The 27,163-nt window shown below is 40.3% G+C and overlaps 2 protein-coding genes across 6 annotated transcripts; both read left to right on the top strand.

Annotated features, from left to right (window-relative positions):
• Nucleotides 1-1,642: 1,642 nt before the first annotated feature.
• Nucleotides 1,643-15,177, top strand: ddx6 (DEAD (Asp-Glu-Ala-Asp) box helicase 6). 5 transcript variants are annotated; one of them, XM_036001403.1, is made up of 14 exons: nt 1,643-1,864; nt 2,685-3,300; nt 3,386-3,449; nt 4,266-4,370; nt 5,154-5,283; nt 7,076-7,222; nt 7,725-7,819; nt 7,916-8,038; nt 8,163-8,291; nt 8,519-8,635; nt 9,132-9,195; nt 10,162-10,263; nt 10,376-10,555; nt 12,077-15,177. In XM_036001403.1, the coding sequence occupies exons 2-13, from the start codon at nt 3,107-3,109 to the stop codon at nt 10,549-10,551; spliced, it is 1,446 nt and encodes a 481-aa protein (XP_035857296.1). In that variant the 5' UTR covers nt 1,643-1,864; nt 2,685-3,106; the 3' UTR covers nt 10,552-10,555; nt 12,077-15,177. The 5 variants fall into 5 exon arrangements, with proteins under 5 accessions (XP_035857296.1, XP_031142827.1, XP_035857295.1 ...); XM_031286967.2 differs by having other exon boundaries at nt 11,895-15,177; XM_036001402.1 differs by having other exon boundaries at nt 1,664-1,685; nt 11,895-15,177.
• treh (trehalase (brush-border membrane glycoprotein)) lies at nt 15,175-26,385 on the top strand (the record flags this gene model as incomplete). Its single annotated transcript, XM_031286966.2, is given in 17 exon segments — nt 15,175-15,437; nt 16,173-16,273; nt 16,777-16,921; nt 17,014-17,101; nt 18,985-19,085; nt 19,248-19,340; nt 20,003-20,119; nt 20,398-20,520; nt 20,626-20,675; nt 21,480-21,680; nt 22,341-22,398; nt 22,400-22,465; nt 22,467-22,554; nt 23,601-23,712; nt 24,713-24,825; nt 24,924-24,977; nt 25,989-26,385. Coding segments are annotated over 17 exon segments (1,911 nt in total), but the record flags the coding sequence as incomplete, so codon positions are not given.
• Between the last annotated feature and the right edge of the window lie 778 nt (nt 26,386-27,163).

Genomic DNA, 27,163 nt, shown 5'->3' with positions numbered 1-27,163 from the left:
GGCATCAATGACCGCTAGGGGGGCACGGCCCTCGAATGCCCCACCATAGCGCCTACACTGAATCTTATGATGGACATGTGTTGTGACATTTAAATAAACGAATCGTCAACGGCGAAATAAAAGTCTCTTATTTACGAGACCGGTCTGAGAGACCTCCGGGTTACAGCGGGGTCTCTGAGCATGACTGGCCGAGCGACGAGCTAGCGGCCGGGGCAGGCGCCTGCTGGCTGTCGCCTCACTTCATGGAGCTCCTCAACTCCGAAATCTTTGAAGCAAATTGTCAATTCGGCATCAATTTGCGCAAGACTGCCTATATTCAAAATCTAAACATTTCATTTCTGCAACATGCAACATCCTGCCATCCTCTAACAATAAGAATAAGTTGGTGTGAGAGTACCATAAACATCATCTTAGTTTGGCCACTGGTATCAGTTATGTGTTTATGATTGCAACATGTATCACCAAAAGGGGAGGGGAGGATGATTGGAGAAATAGGCTTGTGACCAGAAAGTCTAGTTTGCTACTGTAGCTAGTTGGTTCGCTGGAGACATTCAAGTGGGGGGAAAGCCACCGAGGAACCCATGAGCAAGGCAGCTCCATGGCCAGCAGATCAGACTGTGACTGTACTGGGAAGATTCCAGGTGTGAATAGCCATGTGAGCATGAACAGGGCATTCCTGAAGAAGAGAGCACATTGCTGTCAGTGTTATGGCCCTGGTAAATAAAGACATGGATATTTAGTACTGATTCCAGATTTTTATATCTGACCCATGGTGTCTATATTGACGTATATAAATCTGCTGTTACTTTTTGAGAGCAGCACCAGTATAAAATTATACACAAAAACCATGCCCAATTATCCACATGACACTTCTAAATGCAGAACTACTCAGTTGTTAAATCTACATGTTTTACAATTGTAATCAGTGTTCCAAATTAGCACCATCTACTAGGTAAAATATGCAGGTGGCTGGTAGGTGGTCTATTGAGTGGCTGTGGAATTTAAACATTCGCTAGCCACTTTGGCTGGGGAACAAAAAGTGAATTCTGAACCCTGATTGTAATATGTAGTCCCTATAAACCTGGTTATGGTAGGCTATGATATGGAGCAGTCTGCAGGTTAGGCTATGTAATACAATTCCAATACTTTCAAAATATTTGTCTATAAACGCTAGGGACAGAAACAAGAGATCTCGCAACAATACAAATAAACCACTATTTTCTCTGGGTTTGTCAGATATTTCTATCACCTTTATTCTTTGCTATTTTAATCTCTAATTTGGGTAGAAAAAGAAATAGCAGGGCATGCACAGTATATTTGGTGATATGAAGGCTAACTACATTGTTGTGTATTGACCCAGGGTAGAAGGCACACAAGCGATCAGTCCGTTAAAATTATGTGTTCGTATTACAGTTTACGGTTGCATTAATGCCAAGGAAGTAACGTTAGATGAATGTCTGTGGAGTTTCTCACTCATCCAGGTCATAGTCTCCAAGGAAGGATACATTCAAGACTAATCAAGATAGATTAATGTAGGCTACATCACGTTACTTTTGAATGAACTAGCTAGCTAGAACACTGTTAGTAACTGTTACACAAGACCGACAAAAACTCGGGCTCGATTGATGCATGTGGAGTGGATGTCCATTTAACATAGTCTGAAGTATCATCGTGACGCCCTGTAGGTAAAGGGTAAATCCCAAATCAAATCCTTGATTTGAAATGAAATCAGCTGATTACTTGGATGGGGGCGGGTTCAAATACGAGTGGAAGCCATCTTGAACGGTTGGTTGACAAGACTCTTTCGTAGTCAGCTAAAAATTGAGTACGACGCGTAGGAAGCCGGTTATTTCAGTTATCCAAGGTAAATGCATGTACATCCAAACTATATACATGATATTCTAATATTTCGTGATGACTTTTACAATTAGCGTTAACTGTAAATGTTATTTCGCCATCGTTAGCAAGTTTGTTAGCTTGCTAGCAGACCTGACGTTAGCACGGCAATGGAGTCAACTGAGTTAGCTGACATTAGTTAGCTAATGGTGGATATCCAGTCTTGTTCGTTTGCTAAAATTGGAAAAGGTGTCAATTATTATTTGCACTAGCGGTATAACATACTGACTGGATTAAAAAAAAAAAATCTGAATTCGGTATTGTGACGTTGCTCAACGTTACCGAACTAGCACAACATTAGCGTGAAGCTAAAGCTTCATGTGCTAGCTAACCTAGCTAGTTAGTCAGATGTCCGTGGCTAAGTTAATAGCTGGGTAACGTTAGCTTGTTCCCTTCTAGTTGGTTGGATACAACAGAGAGCAAATGCTCCATGTCAGTCATGTATTCAGACATTTATCCTTTCGACCTCTCAAGCGGCAGGTCATTTCATTGTATAGAAACTACTGGTGTGGTTGACTTACGGCAAATCAACGTCTCCATGTTAGCAAGGGTTAACCATGCAACATTAACGTTACGACCCACTGCTATGTAGGCTAACTTCTGACGTAAGGCCAGCCATCTGACGTTACTGTCAGTAGTTGATCCGCTAACGTTAAATATTAACTCGATTAGTCTAGCTAGCTACCCTCTAAATACAGCATGTATTTTGCCACATATCATCATTCAACTGTAATGTTACTTTTTTTTGGTCGGGTATGATGTGTCTGACTGTGTCTCGTATGTTTCAGGGTTGAAGAAACTTGAGAAAGGACGCAGCGGCTCAGTGAAGCTAAACAAGATGGCTAGCTAAACAGTCTGCCAGTACTTGAAAGCTAGCTTAGCCCTCCTGGTGTATGGTTTTCGATAAAAAAAATGGCAGATTACATCTATGATAAGCCCTAATTTGCTGAAGAAATCCATGCTTAGACGTTTTCTATAAAGAGGAGAGGAATTTGTTTTTGACACTTGATGTCCCAGAAACAACAATATTGTTGAGGAACCTGCTGAGACAAAAAAAACCATTTGAACATTTACATTTGGATAATTATTAAAGTCTCAAGAGGGAAGGACAATATTGTGCTTTGAGTGGTCCCAGCAGAGTGGGCTCACTTCATTTCGAGACTTAAGAGATTTCATTGCTATTGAAACTGAAAAGTAAAGCTCAGTAAACATGAGTACCGCCAGGACAGAGAACCCAGTGATTTTGGGCTTGTCCAACCAGAACGGACAGCTCAGAGGCCCGGTGAAGCCTGCTGGAGCACCAGGTGGAGGTGGAGGCCCTCTACTACAGCAACTTAATCAGATGAAAGGCACAATCAACAATGGTAACTCCCCTCCGGTCCCTACAACCAACGCTGTCATCAAGTACGTTTTTCTTTATTATTACTATAATTATTACTGTAAATTATTTTGTTATTCTTATTGTTTACTCGTGCTTTACCCTCCACAGGCCTGGAGATGACTGGAAGAAAAATTTGAAATTGCCCCCAAAAGACATGAGAATGAAAACTTCGGTTGGTACAAGAAAGTTCTTTTTTTTTTTCCTCTGAGCTACAGATACCGGTTTTACCTGTGCTTTTTGACAGGTCCTTTGCTTGTTATGTCACGGTTATGCAGTCCTTTTTTAAACGTCTTTAAGTTCATTAAACACCCAGCAAGTTCTGTTTTTGTTGGCTTTCCAGCCATGCTAGCAAATCCTCCTAAGCCTAGCTATTGTTATGAAGAGTAGGAATTTCATTTCATACTATTTTACTATTACCATGAACAAGGTCTGACTCATACAACTTTTGCTCCTTATAAAAATAATGCCATGTCATATACATGCATTGTCAACTATTATGTGGTAACCATACAGTTGCTGTTATGCCTGGGTTCTTAGCTATGGGTATTGAGTACTTTTAATAAAGCACATAATTGCATGCCACCGTTTTACACAGTCATGCTATTAAAAACCTTTTTATAGGTTTGTCTTTTATTGGAATTGTTGCAGTGGTCCGATTTAGTGTTCTTAATGTTTCTTCTACTCAGGATCTAATATGAATTTGCTACATGACTGACAGATTTTAGTTACCTTTTTTATTTCTATATTCGTTCTGTAGCTAATGAGAGGGCTACTAACGGTCGATTAGTTTAAAGAAAAGCAGTTTTCTTTGGGAATTTCTGAAATTGGTTGACACTTTAGACAACCTTTTTTTTTTTTTTTTTTTTTTTTTTTTTTTTAAACTTTCTTCCTTTCCATTATCAGTTGGGCATAATCCATTAGTTTACAAACCCATGATATACATCTTGTTAACCAAATGCTAATGAAGTATATAATTCTATGATTACAGGATGTGACTGCAACTAAAGGCAACGAGTTTGAAGATTATTGCCTAAAGAGGGAGCTGCTGATGGGAATCTTTGAGATGGGCTGGGAGAAGCCATCTCCAATTCAGGTACCTTCAGACACAACTCTGATTTGATCTCTTTTGGCAGCTGGACGAGAAGGTGTCTTGCTTAAGGAAGTGCATGTTTTCATAATTATAGAGTTTTGGTGTGTTTGGAAAATCCTGGCAGTCATTCTGTTAACACGACTTTGACACGTTGCCAACATTTTCTTTGATACCTTTTCCTTAATTAAAATAAGGAATTCCAATTGTATTGGTCACACTCTGATTCTCTGTCATTAAATGACTAATTGAAATATAGTGTACAGGGTTTTTATGGGATTGATTTTTATTTTTTATTTTTTTTGGGGGGGGTTCGGTCCTAGGTCAGACTCTGGTGAGGCAGCAAAAAAAAGCGGATTACTATTTTATATAAACTATTATTACTATAGTGGCATGGCAATGTTGGTCGGTCCACCACTTTGGTCCTGTTATCTCAAAAGCTGTTGGATTGATTGCCATGACGTTTTGTACATTCATGGTTCCCAGACTTTGATTATCCCTTGAGTTCTCCTCATCTGACCCATTCAGACAGGCCCCCTAACAGGGTTTAACCTGCATTGCTGAGCGGCCTGAATGGGATATTAGTGGGCCAATGACCTGGGACGGTTACTATTTTTTTTTTCATAAAGTTAAATAACATGTAGAATGTTATTTAATAGTGACCAAACCTTTGAATTGAATGTTGGAATATATTTTGTTAGAGCAGACATAATTTGGTATGTGCCAAAAATACACTGACTGCATTAAAAAGTAGTGTCAAGTATGAATCTTTTACTACTTTTTGCACAGGAGGAAAGCATTCCCATTGCACTGTCAGGAAGGGATATCTTGGCCAGAGCTAAGAATGGCACGGGAAAGAGTGGAGCCTACCTCATTCCCTTACTTGAACGCATTGACCTGAAGAGGGACTGCATACAAGGTGAGAGAAATCTCATTTTCTCCTACAGTAAATGTCAAAATGTCAGATGTAATCTTAATCAGTCACTCGTCATTTTCAAGCAAACAGTTTGAGGTTCCAGCTTTTAAAATGTGAATATTTGCTTGTTGTTTTTTTTTTTTTTTTTTTTTTTTTTTTTATAACCCCGGTTAGATAGTAAATTTAATCTCAAGATCATTTGATAATTCAAATAAATGTTAGTTGGAGATGAGTGTATATATTTAAATGAGTGTATATATTTAAAGGTGCAATATTTAAAATAGTTACTGCAGTACAAATTCAAAATACTGGAGAGAGTCGTCTTTCCCCCCCCTCCTCCTCCCCAGACTCGAAGTTCACGTTGGTTGCCAGGCTGAGACCGGCGCATCCAACAATGTTGCTAGCCGCTTGTCTCACATAGCCAGACATTACTTCACAGCACAGCGGAGTAGCTAACGTTAGATGCTGGCTATGTTGACAGTCACAAAAGCCCGTGCTCACGCAGAGCTCTGTACCCAACTGACAGACTCACTTCCTCGGCTTAGAATTGCGATACAAACTGCTAAAAACACCACAACCTCACCGCCCTTTCCACGCGCCAGACAGACGCACTTCCTCGGCTTAGAATTAGCTACGGTATGAACCGCTAAATATACCACTACCTTGCCGTCCTTTTCCACCCGACTGAACACACTTTATTGGCTTAGAATTACGGCAACAATGCCTAACACTGCAAACTCACAGTCCTCTCTTCCTGATTTACAGCCCCCCTCTCTTGGCTTCAAATAACTCACCGTTATCGGCTACAGCCGCTGAACAGGCTACACGTTGTAAACAGCCGTGGCCCGCTTGCCTGGTCCTCTGCTAACGTTAGCAGTTAGCAGGGTTAGCATGGCTGCGTTAGCCAGGACCAGTTGGGATCACTTTACTGGCTGTGTCTCAATTTTTAGTGCGAGTAACCAACTCGGGTACTCCAGCTATATAATTCAATCTGAGTACACAAATGTTTAAATGCCATAAAATGCCCGTCCCTAGTAGCCATGATAAATTAGCCTGAACCTAATGCTTAGCTGTTCAGGAGGAAATTAGCCAACGCGTCCTTTTGGGCTCTAAGCTGTCTCCATCTTTCAAATACATCTCCAATATTTACCCGGAGTTTGTAACGTCTCTGGTCACGCGACTGTTAGAAACATGCAGTTTTTTTTGTTTTTTAGTTCGGTTAGAATACATCTCCGTTGATCCCGTTTTTGCTGCTTTCGTGGCTAACGTTACAGCTGTAGCGCGCTGGGTTTATGTTTTTAAAGGTATATCTGGCAACCAGGCCTGGCTGTCAAACTGGGCAGTTGACAACACACAGGCCGAAACACAAACAGAAATTCCGTCACGGAACGGAAATTTCAAAAGGAGAAAATACTGACATTAGCATTGTTGTCAGAAAAGATAGTATTTCAACTTAGCATGTTTCCTTAACATCTGACGCATTGGGGTCACACTTGGATTTATTACAGTAAATATATTACATATTGGACCTTTTAAATTGAGTAATAGTAAATTAGTTGAATGATCATCCACTGTGTAAAAGTACTTTCTCTTGGCACTGTATATCACACCTAAGTAAAAGCTCTAATCAAGGTGTCTTTGCAACCTTGTGTGTGAAGCTTCCTCGCAGTTTGTACCTCCTAGTTGTTGTGACTGGATTTGTTTTAATGGTTCTAAAAAGCTTTGTTCATGCTGGCTCAGGTTTGGAGAAAACAAATGTGTGCTCCATCACATGAGTGTTTCTCTGTTGTTCCAGCTGTGGTCATAGTGCCCACCAGAGAACTGGCTCTGCAAGTAAGCCAAATATGTATCCAGGTCAGCAAACACATGGGTGGAGTCAAGGTAATGGCAACCACAGGTGGAACCAACCTACGCGATGACATCATGAGACTCGACGAAACGGGTAAACGTCACAATTTCCTCACATTACGTTACTGCGGTTTGTCTTCATAATAAATGCTGTGTTCATATCTTGAAGCAGAAATAATCAAAAAGCTAGTATAGGCTGCTCGTTCTATTCAAATAAATGAAATCTCTTTACTTGTAGATGTCTCCCCGTATTCCTTTTTTATGAAGGAAAAACCCATTATTTGATACATTTTCACTGCGCCCCTAAAGTTGTGTTGACGATTGAAACGTGCCAGTTAATTTAAACGCCTGCTCTGTGACTGAGTGAATATTGTCAGATTTCCCACTGAAGTACTGGATACAGCTTTCTTTACTGCACAGTCATCAGTGGCTGAATATTGCCAGGATGATATAGACCTGATCCTTTACTTTCATAACGCTATGCTGAAAGCTGCACATTTTAATATCCTCAGCCAAGTCATAACACTATCATTCTTTAGTGCAAATCCTGTGTATCTTATTTATTTTTTTTGACGAATGTGTTATTTATTTTGCAGTACATGTGATCATTGCCACTCCTGGGAGGATTTTAGACCTCATCAAGAAAGGGGTGGCTAAAGTCAATCAAGTGCAGATGGTCGTTCTGGATGAAGTGAGTTAAATAGTTTATTTTTCATTTACTTTGAACTATAATACTTCCCCGACAGCTCTCAATGTGCCTTTCCTCCCATGTCCCTCTGCTCAATAGGCTGACAAACTCCTGTCTCAGGACTTTGTGCTTATGATGGAGGAAATGCTGGGCTTCCTGGCCAAACAGAGGCAGATTCTGCTTTATTCTGCAACCTTCCCTCTCAGCGTGCAAAAGTTTATGGTACATATTTCTAATTTTTTGTTTTGTCTTGTTTGATCATTTCTTATTGCTGATGCACAAATCAGCCTTCGTAATTTGTAGCTCAACCGCAAGCTGTCAACCCCTGTCTTCACCTGCTTTGTAGAATGCACACTTGCAGAAACCCTATGAGATCAACCTGATGGAGGAGCTTACACTGAAGGGTGTGACTCAGTATTACGCTTATGTAACTGAAAGGCAAAAGGTCCATTGCCTTAACACCTTGTTCTCCAGGGTAAGCATTGCCTTTATTGCACTTGAAGGCCAACTTGACTGCAGGGTTTTTATGCAAATGGCTGCTGTCATAAATAAAGGGCTGTTTGAGTCCATTTTAACATTTTTGTTTTGCATTGCATGTTAATTATTGGATACTTGAATTCAAACGTTGATTTCACTGGGATTAACTGCTGTTGGTGTGTTTTTTTTTTTTGTTTTTTTTTCTTCTCCCTTTCTCCTCTCCAGCTCCAGATCAACCAGTCTATTATCTTCTGCAACTCCTCTCAGAGAGTGGAGCTCCTTGCCAAGAAGATCTCCCAGCTCGGTTATTCATGTTTCTACATTCATGCCAAGATGAGACAGGTCAGCTCAAAGTACTGCCTCAGAAATATCACCTACCAGCTTTAAGACCAAAATACACACAGGTGGCGATGGATGCATACCAGAACAGCTGCTACTTACTACTTTTGGTGTGCATTAAAGTGGTACATCGTGCAGACGTGCACGTATCTCTATTAGATGTGCTGCTACAGTTCCACACCAATGCTTTATTTCTGGAGTGTTGCTGCCGCTGCCAGGTTTTTCCACCAATGAGAAACAGTCCTGTTGACACTTGGGTAACTGTACAACATGTACAAACAGCTTTTGGACGGTGTCTTGTTATTTGTCATCTATTAGAGGTTGCCTGGAATACATTTAATGTATTCACACTGCAGCCTAGTTTTGCGGCCTTGTTCATTATAGCCAATAGAGCTACATACCCGTAACATGGTGCTTTTCCACAGCCCATAAATGTTAAATGTCTTGTACTGAAGAATCAACCATGAGGTTTACATGACATCTCTTTTCTGCTCTCCAGGAGCATCGCAACCGTGTGTTCCACGACTTTAGAAATGGCCTCTGCCGGAATCTTGTCTGCACTGGTAAGTGGTAGAGCCACGTGCACGTACCGACACTAGATTTTTCCAAGTATAACTGTGTAATTGTCTAGAAGCTGTTTCATTGCAACCGACAGCTACTGTGGATGCATTATAACTACCACACTTGCTGAGCTTGTAGTTCACATGATTGGTAAATCAACCCTGCTTGCCACTGACTTTTCAAAGCGTGTCCGATCAGATTACAGCTGACCTAGCTTTTTAAACGCACAGTCTTGAGTTGACAGATGTAATATTTTGCTAGTTTAAAAAAAAATAGTAATGCTTGAGTTTCTGTTCTTGTTTAAAAGTTATGTGATGACATTTCAGTGATTGTTGCATCACTCAGCTTGGCGGGTAAATCCTTCAACTGAAAGTCAATGGGCTGCTCCTGCTTGCAAAAAATGAATAAAAATTTGTTTTGTTAAGCTTCATATGTGCCGACATAAACAAATGCACGGCGCAAAGTGACACAAAGGCTTTAGTTTTCAACTGGATCTGCAGTGTCTTTTCAGAGCATTTGTACAATAAATCCGCAATGATGAGATCATAAATAATATTACACAAAACGTTAACCCAGGATAACCTGATAACTCAGGTTGTCCTGAAAGAAATGATGTCCATAACTTGAAATTGCACTACAAGGTTGAGGATTAATCTATGAGCAGATCCGCCGATTATATTGGAGGGTTGTGAGAGTCAAAATAAAGCGAAACGAAAGTGTGACTCGGTACTACTGTGTAATTGTGGTGACACATTTCATGCACATACTTCTGTGGTGCCTTGTTGGTTAGACTTCCTCCACAGGTGTGTCCACGTTTTCTGCTGTTAAGGACTCTTATTGTTTACATCTTTTATTTCCAGTTTGTAGTGACTCGTGGGTTGAAATAAAGTGCTTATCTTTTTGAAATTCTTGCTGCTTAACATTTGGTCCAGATGTATGATATTGGTGTTACTGTCCTGTTCCTCTAGACCTTTTCACAAGAGGCATTGACATTCAAGCTGTGAATGTTGTGATCAATTTCGACTTTCCCAAGCTGGGAGAAACGTACCTTCATCGCATTGGTAGATCTGGTAAGGGCCCATATTGGTGGTTTTTCTTTTCTACTGAGCCTCTTGTACAAAGATTATTTTTTTGGGTAGCAAACGATAAAGTAATTTAAACGCTCCTGTCCTTAATATCCAGGCCGCTTTGGACACTTGGGTCTGGCCATCAACCTCATCACTTACGATGATCGCTTCAACCTGAAAGGGATTGAGGAGCAGCTTGGGACGGAGATCAAGCCCATCCCTGGCATCATTGACAAGAGCCTATATGTGGCAGAGTACCACAGTGAGAGTGGCGAAGAACTCAAGCCATGAGCCAGTGAGTACACAGACACCGACGGCCAAAATACACAAATTTCCTCTTTCAGGATAGTTCCCGGATCATTTAGCTGCTTCTCCGTCTTTTTGATGCCAATGCAACCATTTCAACACACCAAAAGATTTATAATTGGACTGATTTTAATGGCAGACATTACATCTTGCTGTGCTAGTGCTATTTGGCATGCTGGGTCAGTGGTATTAGGTATGCACAGAGTATCTGTATCAGGTCCTTTACTGTGCATATGTAAATCGTACAACTACTACAGTTAAGGCCGTTTTAGCTTAAAGCTAAACCGCCTAAACTGTGGCTGTATTTCACTCGTAAGGATTCCAACACTGGGAGTCAGTCTGCGACGTGCAACAATCGGTAGCTAAACGCAGCTCAGCGGTAGTCTGCAGTTGCAATTTTCAAGACACCATGGCCGCTGCCAGAGTCGGCGATAAGGGAGAAACGGAACTGGAAAATGCTCCAACAACATTTTGCCTTCCCAGTTCGTTATGTAAACAAACGACGAAGCACATGGGCACCGACAGGACCATGCATTAATCGCACCTCGTAAACTCTTGAGAAACTCTAGCTGTTGTAAAATGCACTTCTGCATCAGTTTGTTTCCAGTTGACTGGTGAAAAAAGTTATTACATTTTTTAAAAACAAACATCTGATGAAAATAAAATGTTTGCAAAAGTCATTGTTAGAACTGTAATAGTAATTATCATAAGCTTGGTCTGAAAAAAGGAGTGATCGTTGCATCCCTTTTTATTATAAGTAGAACTCACTGGCACAACTAAAGGTAATTTGGCAGTTATTGCTGTCATTGCCATGATGGTGCATTTCCTGATGTACCAAGTAAAAATGCCCCCCCCTCTGTTACCCCTGCTAAACCTGATGAAAGATGTAGAAAATGAGCATAATATGCCATTTTAATGCAATTGGTGCTGTGACAAGGCTGCAGTTTTTCAACTTGAAATATTGTTACAGCCCCATGGAACACAATGTTTGTATGAACTGGGGTGTCCTTGAGCCAGATATTCAGTCTCTAGCAGCTGCAGGAGGGCTATTCTTTGTCATTTTCAGAAGTTCCTGTTTTAAAAATCAATAAGTAATCTAGGGATGATCAAGTGTTTTGGCCCCGTTGATTTAAATACGTGTATGTATGACACATTGTCAGTGTAGCCTATTATATTTGTCACCTTTTTATTATGCATGGGCTTTCTGGTCCAAATACAGAAGGTCCTGATTTTAAAACCTATTCAGTTTATAAAGTTAAATATATGATATAAAGGAATGTTTAACAGGAGAATGTAATAAACTTAATTTCACTCTTATCTCTCTACAGATGAGTCCATCATCCATTCCCCTTTGTATCTTTTTTCATCCCCTGTCTTGGAGTTCTTGTTTTTTTTTTAGTTTTTTTTTTTTTATGTACAGTTTGTTTGTCTACCTTTTTTGGATGCCACCATAAGGAATGTGTATTTTGATGGACGCGTTTTTGGAAGAACTCATTTGCCTTTTTTATAGGGCTCCCAGCTGCTGCACCACCACACCCTGAAGACATAAGCACCGGGAGGAAAGCATGGGACCAAGTCGAAAAATATATCAATGCACATTGTGAAGATTCATATCCACCAATGACACAAAGCCAGCACCAACAGACCGCTACATGACACCCCTCCATTCGCCATGTTTTTATTTTGAAAGTTTTAACCAATTTGTATCAAGTGCCTTAACAAGCAGTTCAACTCGTTCTAAAGTAATAACCCTCCGTTATCCGCCATGTCGCTCACTTCATACACTGCACTCACGTTCACCTAATTGAAAATTGGTACCGCTGATTTAACGTCAGATCGCATTGGTGAATTCATAACTGTTTTCGGTTGGATCATTCGTTCGCAAGAAATGGAGATAATTAGGAGGGCGGCTGGTCTGCATTATCTTTCTGCTGGCTAAGCTACACTTGAGTCTGGCTGCTAAATGAGGACAAACTTGGACGTTCCATGGACAGAAATGCTGGATATTTTTCCAAGAGAGACAGCCAGACTGTCCAGTTGCTTGTGGAGAAGCGTGTGCTTGTAAAAGACCCAGAACCTTTCCTCCGTCTTCAGCATCAGAACACTACAAATGAATAAGCAGCCCCTCCACACCATGAGTCACGAGGATACCTGTTTTGGTGGAGTTTAATTGTGGGAATGCATTTTTTTTTTTTCTTTTTCTTTTTTGTCCTGTTTCACCTTCCTATGGATGGCCATGCTTAATTCTGCGAGATGTGCAGCCAACATGTGGGGTGCATCTTTCACCTTGTGTATATACCTTCATTTTAAGATTGTTTTAAACAAGTTCAAAAGGCTGGGCGACAAACTGAAAAGTCCCCCACCCACCCACCCACCCTTTCTCTCGTTAGCACTGGAGACCGTTTCCTTAACTGCCAGTTTGTTTGATCTGCAACATTGGCCTGTGAATTTATTTATAATTTTAGAAATTGCAGAATATATTAGAATCTAAAACATGACCTTGTGCATGAAATGTTTTTGGAGGCAGTTTGTCGCTGATAATCTTTTTTTAGCGCCTCCAAATTTGATGGCGAGTGCAATTCTTCAAAGCTGCACTTAAACTGGTATTGTTTAAATAGTTGCCCTTATTCTCCTGCTACCAGTGTTACCAAGTGTTCAGTCTAGACAGATAGCTTTGTTAAGCTTGTGCATTTGAGTAATTCATTCTTTGTTGTCACCAGCCTTAACTTGTGAAACGGACTCTTGAGACGTGCTCTAAGATCTCCCAGTTATAGTGTTATTGGAAGAGAAAATAATATCCTATCATGTAGTAGTACTACTCGCTGCAGTGCAGCTGAATTGGCAGAGAATTTGTTTTCTGGGGGAGGTATTAGCTGTTACATTGATCTATGTGCTCTTTAAGCATCGCTACATTGCTTCACAAATGTTGGAAGCTGTGGATTTATTTACCCCCCTTCTAAAGAATGTTGGCCAAATGCATCAAAATGAACCATCTGACCTAAAATGTAGCATGAATTCAGTCTCTGTGCATTGCAAGTTAGCTGGCGTTCATTAAAACCAGCTAACCACAAAAGATGCCCCATTTAAAAACAAGCTGAGCACTGAGCTGCACTTAACGCACAGAGAGATGGGTTCAGGCAATAACACTGACTGCACTGCTTTTTGTACACCCATGACGCCCAGATGGGAGAGCAGTGTGATGCAGAACATCTCCCCATTGGCACTGAGGGGGAATGGGCACAAAGGATTACATATTACTATTAGTCAGACTGCTTGTTTAAAAAAAATAACTTGGGCACCTCAGACTGCTGAGTTTATGACTTATTTCTCTGCCCTTTATTGCTTTCATATTTTAGGTTTGGGATACAGTTGCTTTTTTGCATTTTTATGCAACATGACAACCTAATTTTGCGTTAAGGTCCACTGACCACATGTTCAGCTGGAACCTTTTTGCAAATGAGGTTCCCCCTTTTGTTATGGTGAGATGCTCTCAACTGTTTTAATCAATGAGAAGTAGTATTGCACAGTTAATCAACGCTGTTTTTAAAAAATATAACAAGAGTGACAGTGTTGATCCGTTTAAAATCACTATTTGATTTCTCATTGGTTAGGACTGTGATCCCTGTTCTCTCGGCTCTATCGTTGTCCCTTAAATACTTGCACATCGAATTTGGCTGTTTTGGCTTATGGGTTGGGTGGGAGGGCTTTATTTGTAAAAAAAATAAAATAAATTTAAATTAAGCGTTAGATGAGTGAACAGAGATCTAATTGTACAGGCACTTGGCAGCTGTCTGTCTCTTGTCAGCCCACTGGCAGTAATCACCGCAGCAAATGCTTTCAGGGCTAAAATTGACAATCCCTCAAGATGTAGTTGCTACCTTTTTGATGGAATGCTGCATTACTGCCAGTGGCTGCCATGATGAGAACCTTAAAGACTGAGACAAGAGCATCTTGCCCCAGATTGGGTGACTAAATTGGATAGTTTGTAACTAAATCGTCTCATTCTTTAAGGTCTTTCTTTTTTTTCTTTCTTTTTAATTTGTGGGGTGGTTAAATTAGTGCTCTTGCTGCCCTGATGCACACGTTCATCCTCTCGATAGTTCCAACACATTTACGATAACACAGCTTTTGTGTACAATCTGGCCGTCCTATCCCTTGCCTGTCGAGGAGGATGTGGGAGGAGTCCGTAAGGGATTTTCTTTCAAAACTGATGCATCAGTAAAATAAAATGGGGAGGATACTTTGGGCATTACAAAAACAGGATGACATGATCTAAAGATCCAAAGTTATGGTAATGGGTATAAAAAGGTTTGATAAAGTTGCCCTTAAATTTGGAATTTTTTGTTTTTTCCTCATGAAACATTCAAGTGGAGTAAACCTTATTTAAAAAAAAAAAAAAAAAAAAAGTAAAGAACTTAAAGTCTCTAAATTTAGTGAAGCATTTAAAGCCTGAGTTCATTTTTTTTTTTTTTATGGAAATTTGGTCGTTATTTAATTGGCAGCTCTTTTTCAGTGAAGCTAATTTTACAATGGACTTCAGTTTAAAGGATGTCATGAGTAGTATTGGATACGATTGAAAGTTGTTTTGAAAATAAAGCTCACTGAAATTTATTGCGTCTGAAGTTTTATCTTTCTGGCAACCACAGCAGTGTCCTGTTTAATGTCACTCTTTCAAAGCTAGGTGTCAGTGCGTCGCTGACGTTGTGTCTTAATATAAACTCTGACCTGGAGGAAGTTCTCAGACCGCAGACTGACTTGTACTCCGGTGTCACGGTTTGTAGCTCAAGATGCATTTTTTTGGTGGTATTGAGCTTTTCATCAGTGGCTCTTTTAGCCTGTGTAAACAGTGCTTTCCCCCCACCTTGTGACAGGTAAGCTGAATGAGTGTTTTTCCTTAAAATGTTTTTGTAAACAAGACTATTGAGACTGCTTCCTGTTCTTGAATTCCTGTTGATTTTAAAAGAAAATTCTGGTTAATGTATGGCTGTGAAACTGATAAGTTAATCTAAAACATGTCTGGAGGCACTTTGTATAATCCCAAATCTTTCAATATTTTTTTTCCTTTTATTTAAAAAAAAATATATATTTGAATTTCCCACCAAAAACAATTGATCTGCTCAGTTTAAAACTCCTGTAATGCTTACAATCTAAAATATTGGAATGCCTCTACTTTGTCTACTTAGGATCTTTTATTTCAGTCAAATTTTCTACACACTGAATTTCTTCAGAAAGAAATTGCACTCTGATGCCACAAATGTAGGCTGCTGTCTTTGATAGATTTGAGCTGTTTTGCGCTCGTTTAGCAAAAATGTTTATAGGGTAACCTCAGCCTGCTGCTGCTGAACCCCTGGAAGCACTGTTTTTGTAAAGGTTGAATCCACCATCTACTGCTGCCAGTGAACAGACATTTTCTCATAATATTTGTCTTCAGCATATATCAAGTTGTCAGCAGACCTTTGCCCTCACCTGCTAATTTTTAGTGACTGACATGGTTTTACTGCTTCCCTGCAAAACTCTAACAAGATGTCAGTATATTGTACCAATAAGCTACACATGTCCTTTATCATGTCTGTTTAATAACTAACAACTCGATATATCAATTTCAATGAAATATACTGCACTGGGCCCATCTTGCACCAGGTACAGAAAGCTAAACTGTTTGATGATGAAAAGTACTTTGTTGACATGAAGCTGCGGGAAACTCCAGGTAAGTCAGCAAAAAAAAAGTCCGTAAATTTTTTTTTTTTTCTCCCCAAGATGTTTGATTACATGCAGTGGTGGAATGTAACTAAGTACATTTAATCAAGTAAGTACAAATTTGAAGTACTCCGCTACATTTTAGAGAGAAATGTTGTACTTTTTACTCCTCTACATTCATCTGACAGCTTTAGTTACTTTACAGATTAAGATTTCTGCACACAAAACGCATGTAGTTTATAAAATCTGTTTTATTATAAATCAAACTAGCCATCAATATAAGGGCCTACGAGTCCAGCCGAAATGATTAGACCATTAAACACACAACTGTTTGGATCCTTTACACTTTCTACAATGGGAGGATTTTTCTGCATTGAGTACTTTTACTTTTAATACTTTAAGTACATTTTCCTGATGGTACTTGCATACTTTTACTTAAGTAAAAGATCTGACTGCTTCTTCCATCACTGATTACATGGCTGCTTTTGTTGCTCCCTGTGTCTTTCACTGCAGATGTTTTGTCCACGTTTCGCAACCTTTCAAATGCATCGCCGAACTCTACCGTCCCACCTTCCAAACTGCAGGAGTTCCTCAGTACATACTTTGAGAAACCAGGGTCAGAGTTTGAGCCATGGACACCACCAGACTGGCATGACGAGTGAGAACCAGTTATCAGACTCGTGCTCAGATAGTACTGTATATTCATTGTTAAAATGTACTTGGTTGACATGAGTTGATGTTTCTATGCAGGCCCAAGTTCCTGGAAGGAATAGTAGACAGAGAACTACGTAACTGGGCTGGAAAGATCCATAATCTGTGGAAGTCTCTCGGCAGGAAGGTGATGAATTAGTACTCGTTAGTCGATCGGTCGAACATAGCCTAACCCTAAATATTTTGGAATTAAATAATCCTTTGTCATTTTTATTTAAGCAAAAATGCTAATTCAGTTTCTCTAATGTGAATCCTTTCTTAGTCAGTTAATACAATGAATATATTTGGGTTTTGTTGGACAACAAGCTATATGAATATGTCAAATTGGCAGAGTTCCCACAGTCATGGAAAACCTGGGAAAGTCTCATTTTCCAGGCCTGGAAAAGTCATGTAATTAGTAAAATCCTTGAAAGTTTTGTTTGTTGAAATGAAATTAATTGTTACAGTAATTAGGCCTGTAACAATGATTACATAATTGTCTAATGTCAATGTCTTTATGTAATCGCAGTTTCTTTGTTTGTTTCGCAATTAATTGTTAACATTAGCTAAGGTCCTAAGGTATGACAGAGTGGTAATTGTTGATTTTGTTTAGATATGCCAAATTGCAATTATATAAGTAATTATTGGTCAGACTGTTAAGCTAAAGCTATGCTAGTTGGTGGCACCCCATACACATTCATAGCAACACAAATGACAAGGGGATACAGTTAAACAATGTTTTATGATAATAAAGAGGCTGTGTACCTGCGTTATTACATTATCTGGGTCACATAAAAGATTTAGCCTGGAATTCATTCCAAACTTTAAAAAGTAATAAATAAATGTTATTCAGTTTTACTGAAAGAGACAATTATATTATTAAAGGTGCTCTAAGTGATGTTGGGTGACGGCACTTCTAGTTGACGTTCGAAGTATTTTCAAACAAGACGGAGGCTAGCTCGCCCCTCCCTCCTCCTCATCCCGTCCCCTCACACCCTTCCGCGCACTAACCCCCCAACCCCCCAAATCCTTCTTGTCGGTTATTGGCTGGAGCGCTGGAAGACTGTTGTGCTTTGTGGTGCAGGTTGGCCAGTTTGTTTTTCTTGTCGTTTGTGGAGCCTGGGCTGTCTACAGAGACCGCGTTTTTTTTTTTTACAGTGTGTTCAGGGGACAGGCAGCTAGGGAATAGTGAGGAGATGTTTGCTGTATGTGATTTTAAAAAAAAAAAAAAAAAATTCTTTAATCGCAATTATTTCTGAGACAATTAATTGCACAGCAACATTTTGAATTGTTACAGCTCTGACAGTAATCTTCCGTGATTAACTCTTAATTAGTTAATCATAATGTAACCTAACGGCCATTTATTTTCCGTAGCGGTTGACGTAACGTAGCACTGGCGCGTGTCGATGGCGTGGCGTTTTGTTTACCATCACGTACCTTTCTTAATTTCCTCCCCAAATTCCATCTTTCGCTTCATGTACGCCAGCTAGCTGACATTATGCTTGAATAGAGTCTGAATCTGATTTGTTTGAATAACGCCGGCCAAGTGTACATTTAATATTTCATGGCTCTCTAATGACGAAACCATTTGTATCGGCCATTAGAGAGCCGTGAGATATTATATAGCATGTGGGCTACGCATTGTTTTTCAGACTTGCACTGAGAAATAAGTTCATAATCACATGCTTTAAAAAAACATGAACGAAACTGTTAAAGGTTTCTGTTTATTTTCATACAATAATTAACATTTTGAGTAAAGTATACTATACAGTTCTGTTTGGGTTATACATTATGAATGGTCATGGAAATATTATTAAAAAAAGTTTTGAAATGTCAGTACAGAACCTTGAATTGGGCTTTAGGAAGTCATTATTCACTATCTTCTGATGATTTATTTGTAGGCCAAACGATTAGTTGAGAAATTATTCAGATGAATCAATAATGAAACTAATTGTTAGTTGCAGCCCTGAGAAAGAGGCTGAAGCATCCACGTTGAGTCCAAAGATTTCAAATAACTGATTTCTCTTCCAGATGGTCAGCGGTGTTAAAGATCACCCAGAGCTCTACTCGCAGATATACAGCCCACATCCTGTCGTTGTGCCGGGAGGGCGCTTCAGGGAACTCTACTACTGGTGAGTGAACGATGGAGCCCGGCTCTCAGCTGTCTGTCTGAGAGGAAAGTCTCAGCAGGTAAGGGCGAGCAGAGATCACAGCCAACTCTGCTGAGATGCCCCCCTCCCCCCGGTGGGTGGCGTGTGTGCAGACAGTGACGTGAGCCGCTCTGTGCCCAACAGGGACTCCTACTGGGTCATCAACGGGCTCCTGCTGTCAGAGATGACAGACACGTCCCACGGGATGATTCAGAACTTCCTCTACCTCGTAAACAGGTAAGCCTTAAAGCACCTTTCGTCTCTCATAGCACACAGTGGTGGAGGATGTATTCAGATCATTTTACTTAAGTCAAAGTACTAATTCCACACTGTAAAAATACTTTGACAACATTACAAAGTATGTAAGTATCATCAGGAAAATGTACTTAAAGTACTCGATGCAGAAAGATCCTCCCATTTTAGAAAGTGTAAAGGATCCAAACAGTTGTGTGTTTAATGTTCTAATCATTTCAGCTGGACTTGTAGGCCCTTATATTGTTGTTCATTTATAATAAAACATCAGATTTTATAAACATGTGTTTTGTGTACAAACATCTTAATGTGTAAAGTAACTAAAGCTGTCAGATGAATGTAGTGGAGTAAAAAGTACATTATTTCTCTCTGAAATGTAGCGAAGTAGAAAGTGGCATGAAAAAAGCCTCAAGTAAAGTACAAGTACCTCAACATTTGGACTTAAGTACAGTACTTGAATAAATGTACTTGGTTACATTCCGCTACTGCATAGCATAAAAAAAAAGTCTAGCTCGCTGCAGGTAGTTTTCTCATTTTGAATATTAAGTCATTTAGCAACCTAAGTTGTACACTTTGGATGTGGACCTCTCGGGGGGATTTCAAGATTTGTGGAATAAAAGATCTTTTTCCAATCACTCCTCCTGCAGATATGGCTTCATTCCAAATGGTGGGCGGATTTACTATGAAAGGCGCAGTCAGCCTCCATTCCTCACTCTAATGGTGGAGAGCTACTATCAAGCAACCAAGGATAAAGAGTTCCTCAGGTGATATTTAGGCCGGAGCTGATGTCCTGCCAGACACATTATCATTCTTCAGCTGCCTCGCTTCTCTTCCAGAATAGAGAGAAAAAAAAAAAAAAGCCTATTAAACATTAAAACCTCAGTGCTCGTGTCTTGTCAGTGCCTCTGGTGTTTAGTTTTTCCCTAAAATACTCAATTAGAATGTGACACTTCTCTTTTGTGTAATGATATTAAGGACTGTAAAAGGTAGTGTGAATTAAAACATTACTCCCTGCTGTCTGTACAAACTTGCATGGTTTAAGAGCAGCGTTACCAGCTCTGGAGCAGGAGTACCGATTCTGGATGCAGAACCGTTCTGTGGCTGTGGAAGTAAACGGGGCGGAGCATGTACTGAACCGGTATCATGTGCAGGTGGGCTTGCCAAGGTACGTCTGAAATAAATCTAGTGAATAATAAAAACCCATTTGAGATATGTGGGTGTTGTAGGGTGTGCCTTCACCCACACTAACCGTGTCTTTTGCTCTTTCTAGGCCTGAATCCTACACAGATGACCTGGAATTAGCTGAAGGACTCACTGATGGTAATGGTTTACTAGTGCTCATATTCTTGGTGGTTGAATGAATCCCTCTTTATGAGCATGAGAAGTAATATTACCCTGTTATGGTCATTTTGTTCCATGAGAATGAGAGAGAGGGGAAAAAAAAACAATAATGCTGTGTGGTGCTCTGTCTTGGCTTTGACTGTACTGTAGTTTATAATTGCTCCTCAACAGAAAAGTGGAATATATTGCCCTCCATTCAAGGGTCATCTGTGCAAAACAAACGTGCTCTGAAAACCTCATTAGCATCTTTTAATTAATACATAACAGTATGTTGAAGACATTTATTTTTCGTATTGCTGCTGAACACACATTTTAGGAAATACTGTTTGCTAGAATCTTTCTGCCAGCGAAATGTTTGCTCAGACATCGCAGAATAGATTCATATTATTCATATTCATTCATTAATAACAAAGTCAAGGCCGTGAAGTTATGTCCTAAAGTTGCAAAAAAAAAAAGTATTCAGAGGCTGCATCAGTCAAATGGCCGCCCACCAAGAGTCTGGTTCTGCCTATTTAAAGGAAGTTTTTTTTCCTGGCAGCTGTCATACCAAATGTATGCTCCTGGGGGGAGGGGGGGGGGGATTGTTGGGTCTCTGTCAATCATAGTGTGGTCTAGACCTGCTTTATCTGAAAAGTGTCCTGAGATAACGTCCGTTATGATTTGACACTACAAATAAAATTGAATTGCACATATTTTACTTCTTCCACATCTAGTTCACAAACAACACATACATGATTACCTACCACATTTGAAATGCTGATCTGTTTTTGTTTTCTGCCTCAGACCGTAAGGAGCAGCTGTGGATGGATCTGAAAGTGGGTGCAGAGTCTGGGTGGGACTTCACATCCCGCTGGTATACGGACGCTGACGGCCACAACAACGGCACCCTCAGGGAGACCAGTACCAGCCAGATCCTGCCTGCTGATCTCAACGCACTCCTGTGCCTCAAGGAGAAGACTCTCGCTTCATTTCACAGGATACTGGGTGAGCAGCCTTTTAGTCTATATCCACAACATTCCACTTCTGGGATTGCTCCGTTGCCGCCAGATATTTCGCCGGATGTCCCTCTTTTCGATTGGATGTCCGTTACCTTCCTCGTTCTTTGTGTTGCCGTTCTAAACGGCGGTGGATTTATGAGGACTATGGTTAACTGCTCCTCAGATCTCTGCAGGGTAAATCCAGACAGCTAGCTAGACTATCTGTCCAATCTGAGTTTTCTGTTGCACGACTAAAACAACTTTTGAACGTACACACGTTCCACCAGAACAAGTTCCTTCCCGAGGCTGTTTTGCAGAGGCACCGTCATTGTGTCCGGCGCTTAGCACCGCCCAAGACGATTGTAATTGGTTTAAAGAAATGTCAATAAACCAGAGCACGTTTTTCTTCCATCTCAGAATGTTGTGTGGACTAGCCAGACCCTCCTCCGCAGCGCTGTGGAGGATGGTCTGCGAGACTAGCAGCCTTTGAACTTACTTTGGTGTACAGTAGTGGGAAGTAACTAAGTACATTTACTTCACAATACTTTTACTTAAGTTACATTTTTAATGCAGGACTTTTACGTTTTCCACCACTGTTGGTCTGCACACTGCTTTTAGCTCCTAGCTGCTGTTACGTAACGTGCGTGCGTGTGCTGTTTCTGGCCAGGTGACAGTGACTCTGCTGCCCTGTACGAGCAGACTGCAGCCCGCAGACTGGAGGCCATAGTCTGTGCTGTGGGATGCTGAGAGGGGAGCCTGGTTCGACTACAACCTGGTGACGCACTCCAAACACTGAGTTTTACCCCTCCAACCTGGCACCTGTCTGGGCACAGTGCTATTCTCGGCCTGAGATGGCAGAGAAGGCAGTACAGTATTTGAAGGTTAGTGGGCATTCTAGGCTTCATTGTGGTCTCATTTTACAAATAAATGTGGAAGAATAGCTCATTTAGTTTATTTAAAGGGTCATTTCATCCAAATTACAAAAGATGCATATTCTCCCCACTGACCTCTAATGATATGGTATAGTAGTCTACATTATATTGAAATGTGTTTTTGACCTCCTTATGTCCATACATGAGTGGGCTAGAACATTAGAACCACCTCTGAATATAATGCACTGCAACACCACATAATAACGTGGCCCCTAGGTGTATGCATTTATGCCATTTGTGTGAAAGAACCCAGTATTAATCCTGATAAGGCACACATCTGCCCAGTATGACTCGTCTCCTCTTCAGTTCCATCAGAGAGCTAATGAGCTGTTCAGCAGCCGCACATTAAACACACTAACATACCTGCAGATGTCACTTCCCTCTGGTTAAATACTGCTGTGGGCTTTAGTCTTCAATACCACTAACAACACACTGTCTGAAAAGGGACACGTTGACATTTTGGAATACAAAAAAAGGAATGACTAAATACATCACCATCACTAGTCACTACACAATGCACTAACCTTCATCCTGGACTTTACATCTGCCCATTGCACATTCTATATATTTGCATATTCTGCACTTAACCCATTCAGCCTCTTTTTTTCTTATGCAACAGTTATTTTGTATGTATGTTTGTTTTCTTTATTTACTGTTTATTTCATAATTATGTCTAATGTGTTTGCAGCATTCACCGCAGAAAATTCCACGCAAGTGTACTCATTGTGGCAATTAACCTTTTTCTGATTCTGATTTTCAGTTGGACTTTAAACATTTTTGCTGAAATGCCTCTCGACAGTTGTTGAGGGAGGAGAGATTGTTGTGTTCGTTTTTATTTCCCCGCCACCATTTTGAGCATGAATCCTCCCTCTGCTCAGAAGCTAGTAGGATGTTCCATGTGCTTTGTGAACGGTGATCCAGCAGATGGCACTCACACACTACACTGGTCTAACCCATGTATGCTCTGATGGTTGCTGCTTTTCCTGTGTGTACAGGGGAGCGGTGCTCTCCAGTTCCCCAACGGAGTCCCAACGTCGCTGAGGGAGTCTGGGCAGCAGTGGGACTATCCCAACGCCTGGCCGCCTCTGCAACACATGCTCATCCGTGGTAGGCGGCAATACATTGATCTGACACTGAAGTGCTTGAAACCTGTACTGATGACATGCAGTGGTGGAATGTAACTAAGTACTGTTCTTGAGTCTTTTCTTTTTATAAAAGTAGTCTTCTTCCCTGCCTTCCTGCCTTTACTGGCGCATTGCTGCATTTCTTAGCGTGTTAGCCACCTGGTTATCAGTGGAATAGTGTGACACCCTTTGCAGGAAAATGTAAGGCTGCAACTAACGGTTATTTTCATTGTCAATTAATCTATTAGTTTGGTTTCTAAAATGTTGATCAGTGTTTCTTAATCCCAAGATGACGTCCTCAAATTTCCTGTTTTGTCCACAACTCAAAGATATTCAGTTTACTGTCACAGAGGAGAGAAGAAACTAGAAAATATTCACATTTAAGAAGCTGGAATCATAGACATTTTACTTTTATTCATAAGAAATGACTAGCCGATTATGAAAATAGTTTAATAGTTAACAACTATTTGATTAATCTTTGCAGCTCTAGGAAAACGTATTATATCTGTGTGCACATCTGTGTGTGTGTGTGTGTGTGTGTGTGTGTGTGTGTACACAGTATAAACAAAACAGGGACCCAATTGTAAAAACATTGCTCCATATTGCAAGCCGGCGTCAAAGCCTTCACACAGCACATGTTAAAGGCTACAGAAAGTCATTTTATTTCATATTTGGCTTGAGACCGAACCACCCACAGAGATCAGCAGACACTTGTTATATCGTCACTGGTGATGCTCTGACAGGACCGCGCTGCAGCCAGCTTTACTCAATGCTCACTTAGTGTGATTTTTGTCTGTCTTTTAGTCTTGTCTGTGTGACATGATCAGAGAGGGACTGATTTTTGGCCTTAAGTCTGTATGATTAGAATCCCTGCCCTGCTGAATCTTTCTAAAACTGGGGGACTAGGTATAACCTGTAGGCTTCATGTTAAAAAAAGACTTTCTTGGGTTTGTTTAATGATTGAAATTGTCTCGTATTTCCAGGTTTGTCCAAACTACCTTCAGAGGATGCAAAACAACTAGCATTTGATTTAGCGCAGCGTTGGATCAAGACAAACTGGTTGGCATACATGAAATATGAAGCTATGTTTGAGAAGGTGAGTCTTTTTAAAGGTTTCACTATGTCACAGCTTGTTGTTGCACAGTGATAACCCAGCTGGCTCAGAATGAGTAATCTTCCTCCTCCTCCTCACAGTATGATGTGAACGGCGATGGCAAACCTGGTGCTGGAGGAGAATACCAAGTTCAGGTATTTCTTTTCGTGTGTTGATGGTGTCAAACAAATGTGCTTATAAATCAATCCTAATGTGAGTTTACAATAACTTTGGGTGGAAAAATCCTGTGTCCCGTACATACAGTTTGATGCTTTCATATGTCAACACAGGGGTGTCGGACTAGAGGGTGGAAATGGGACTGAGTACCCAGGGCCCTCATGTGAGGAGGGCCCAAAAAGATGCTAGAATGAATAGCCGTGGATGTGGGGAGGGGCCATAGAAAGATGCCTTTCTACAGGGCCCAGAATTGTGTGCTACGCCCCTGTGTCAACACTGTGACAATTTTCTCTTTTTTGGCGACGAGGATTCCTTCTCCTGTGGCTCGGCATAAGCATGATCCTCCATTATGAACTAGCATTCAAATTTGCCGGGGCGGTGACAAGCGCCTCTCACTGATCTCCTTCTCCGTTTCAGCTGCTTTCAGTCACGTGACGCTGGCTCTGAACGAAAACGCTTTGTGGATTAGCTAGACAGCTAGACTAGTGCTTTATGTCTCTCTCAGCGATTAGTTTTTCAAAATGGCGGAACGACATGGAAGCCTCCTTGGACTTGCCCGTCCATTGTAAATACAGATAAGAAATTCTTCGCTTTACGAGGATAAGTCAGATCATTGGCAGAGGTCATTTTACACCAATGAGGACATATTTATGAATGATTTTAGCTAATAAAATACTTAAAACACTACACAATGTACCTTTTAACTTGGACACACCTGCATGCTCATGTACACGTACACTCTCACTTCTCCTCACTTCTGTCATTATCCATCTCTTTTTTTTTTTTTTTTTTTTTGTATAATGTTCTACCCTGTTTGTACTTGTCGTCTACTTTTCACTTCAGTTTTCTTACTTTATTTCCATCAGCACAAATGAACCACTTGTTTTAATTCTTGGTGATGTTTGCATCACTGTATTTTGCTGCTTTGCTAAAGTGTGACATAAAAAGGAAAACGTCCCTTATGCTCGGCTGTGTTGCCCTCTCTGTAGCTGGGTTTTGGCTGGACCAACGGTGTGGCCCTGCAGCTCCTGGACCAGTATGGGCTGAGACTCGTCTCAGGAAGCAGACGAGTGACTCCTGGCCTCCTGCTGCCTCTGGTCCTCTCAGCCACTCTCAGGCTCCTGTGAATCCTAGGTGATAGAAGAGCCTGACTGGAGGTTGGCGGTTTATTATTCCTGCTTTCACTGCACTACAGGACAGGAGAGATTCCTGTCCATAGTCCTGTAACTATTGTTACTAAATGGTCTAGTTGCCAATTTTTTTACATAATCGTCTTTGTTTTACCGCGATTAATTACTAACATTAGCTAAGGTCTTAAGGCGTATGACTGGTAATTGTTGTTTTTGTTTATATATGCCAAAGTGTAATTATATACTGTAAGTGATTGGTTGGACTGTGTATTTTTATTTCAATTGTTGTTAGCACATGACCCTATACACGTTCATAACAACAAAAAACAACAGTTAGAATTCTTTTTTTAATGATAATAAAGACGCGTGGTGTTTATTACATTATCTGGGTCACATGACAGTCATATAACCAAAATATGTATTCTGGGATTCATTCAAAACTTTTTGTTTTAAATTAAAAAAAAAGTTTTTAAAAAAAAGTAAATTTGACTTGGAGACAATTATATTGTTAATCGCAATTATTTCTGAGACAATTAATTGTACGGCAAAATTTGACATTTTGCCGTGACAATTAAAAATTAGACTAAATTGTGCATATTTGGACAAGATCTGATATTTTTCTAAATCTTATATGATCAGGATCACTTTAATTTGTAGAGGGAACATGATATGATTGATCATAAACTAAGAATTCCTTTGATGAATATTTAAGTATTTATCCCTGGGGGTAAATGATCTCTGACGATATGCGAAGTTGCAGATGATGTCTGCACTTTCTCTTGGACTCTCTCTGGTAATACAGGCTGTTAGTGCTTGCTGCTGCTTGGATTACAGCATTGACAGATATCGAACTGACATGACAAACAGTTATTCACCTAATTTGATTATAAAGCATATTGCTGTATGCAGATGAACTCACTCTGAGGCCTTCTATCTGCATGCAAACTGAAGTTGGAATGTAAACAAGCTCATGTGAGAAATAAAATGTGAAGTGAATGCATGAATGATGTTTAAACCATAGCGGTTTTTAAAAT

Source organism: Sander lucioperca, chromosome 5 (genome assembly GCF_008315115.2).
Source record: "Sander lucioperca isolate FBNREF2018 chromosome 5, SLUC_FBN_1.2, whole genome shotgun sequence".
NCBI classification, from domain to species: Eukaryota; Metazoa; Chordata; class Actinopteri; order Perciformes; family Percidae; genus Sander; species Sander lucioperca.
This window is presented reverse-complemented; position numbering and strand designations above follow the sequence as displayed.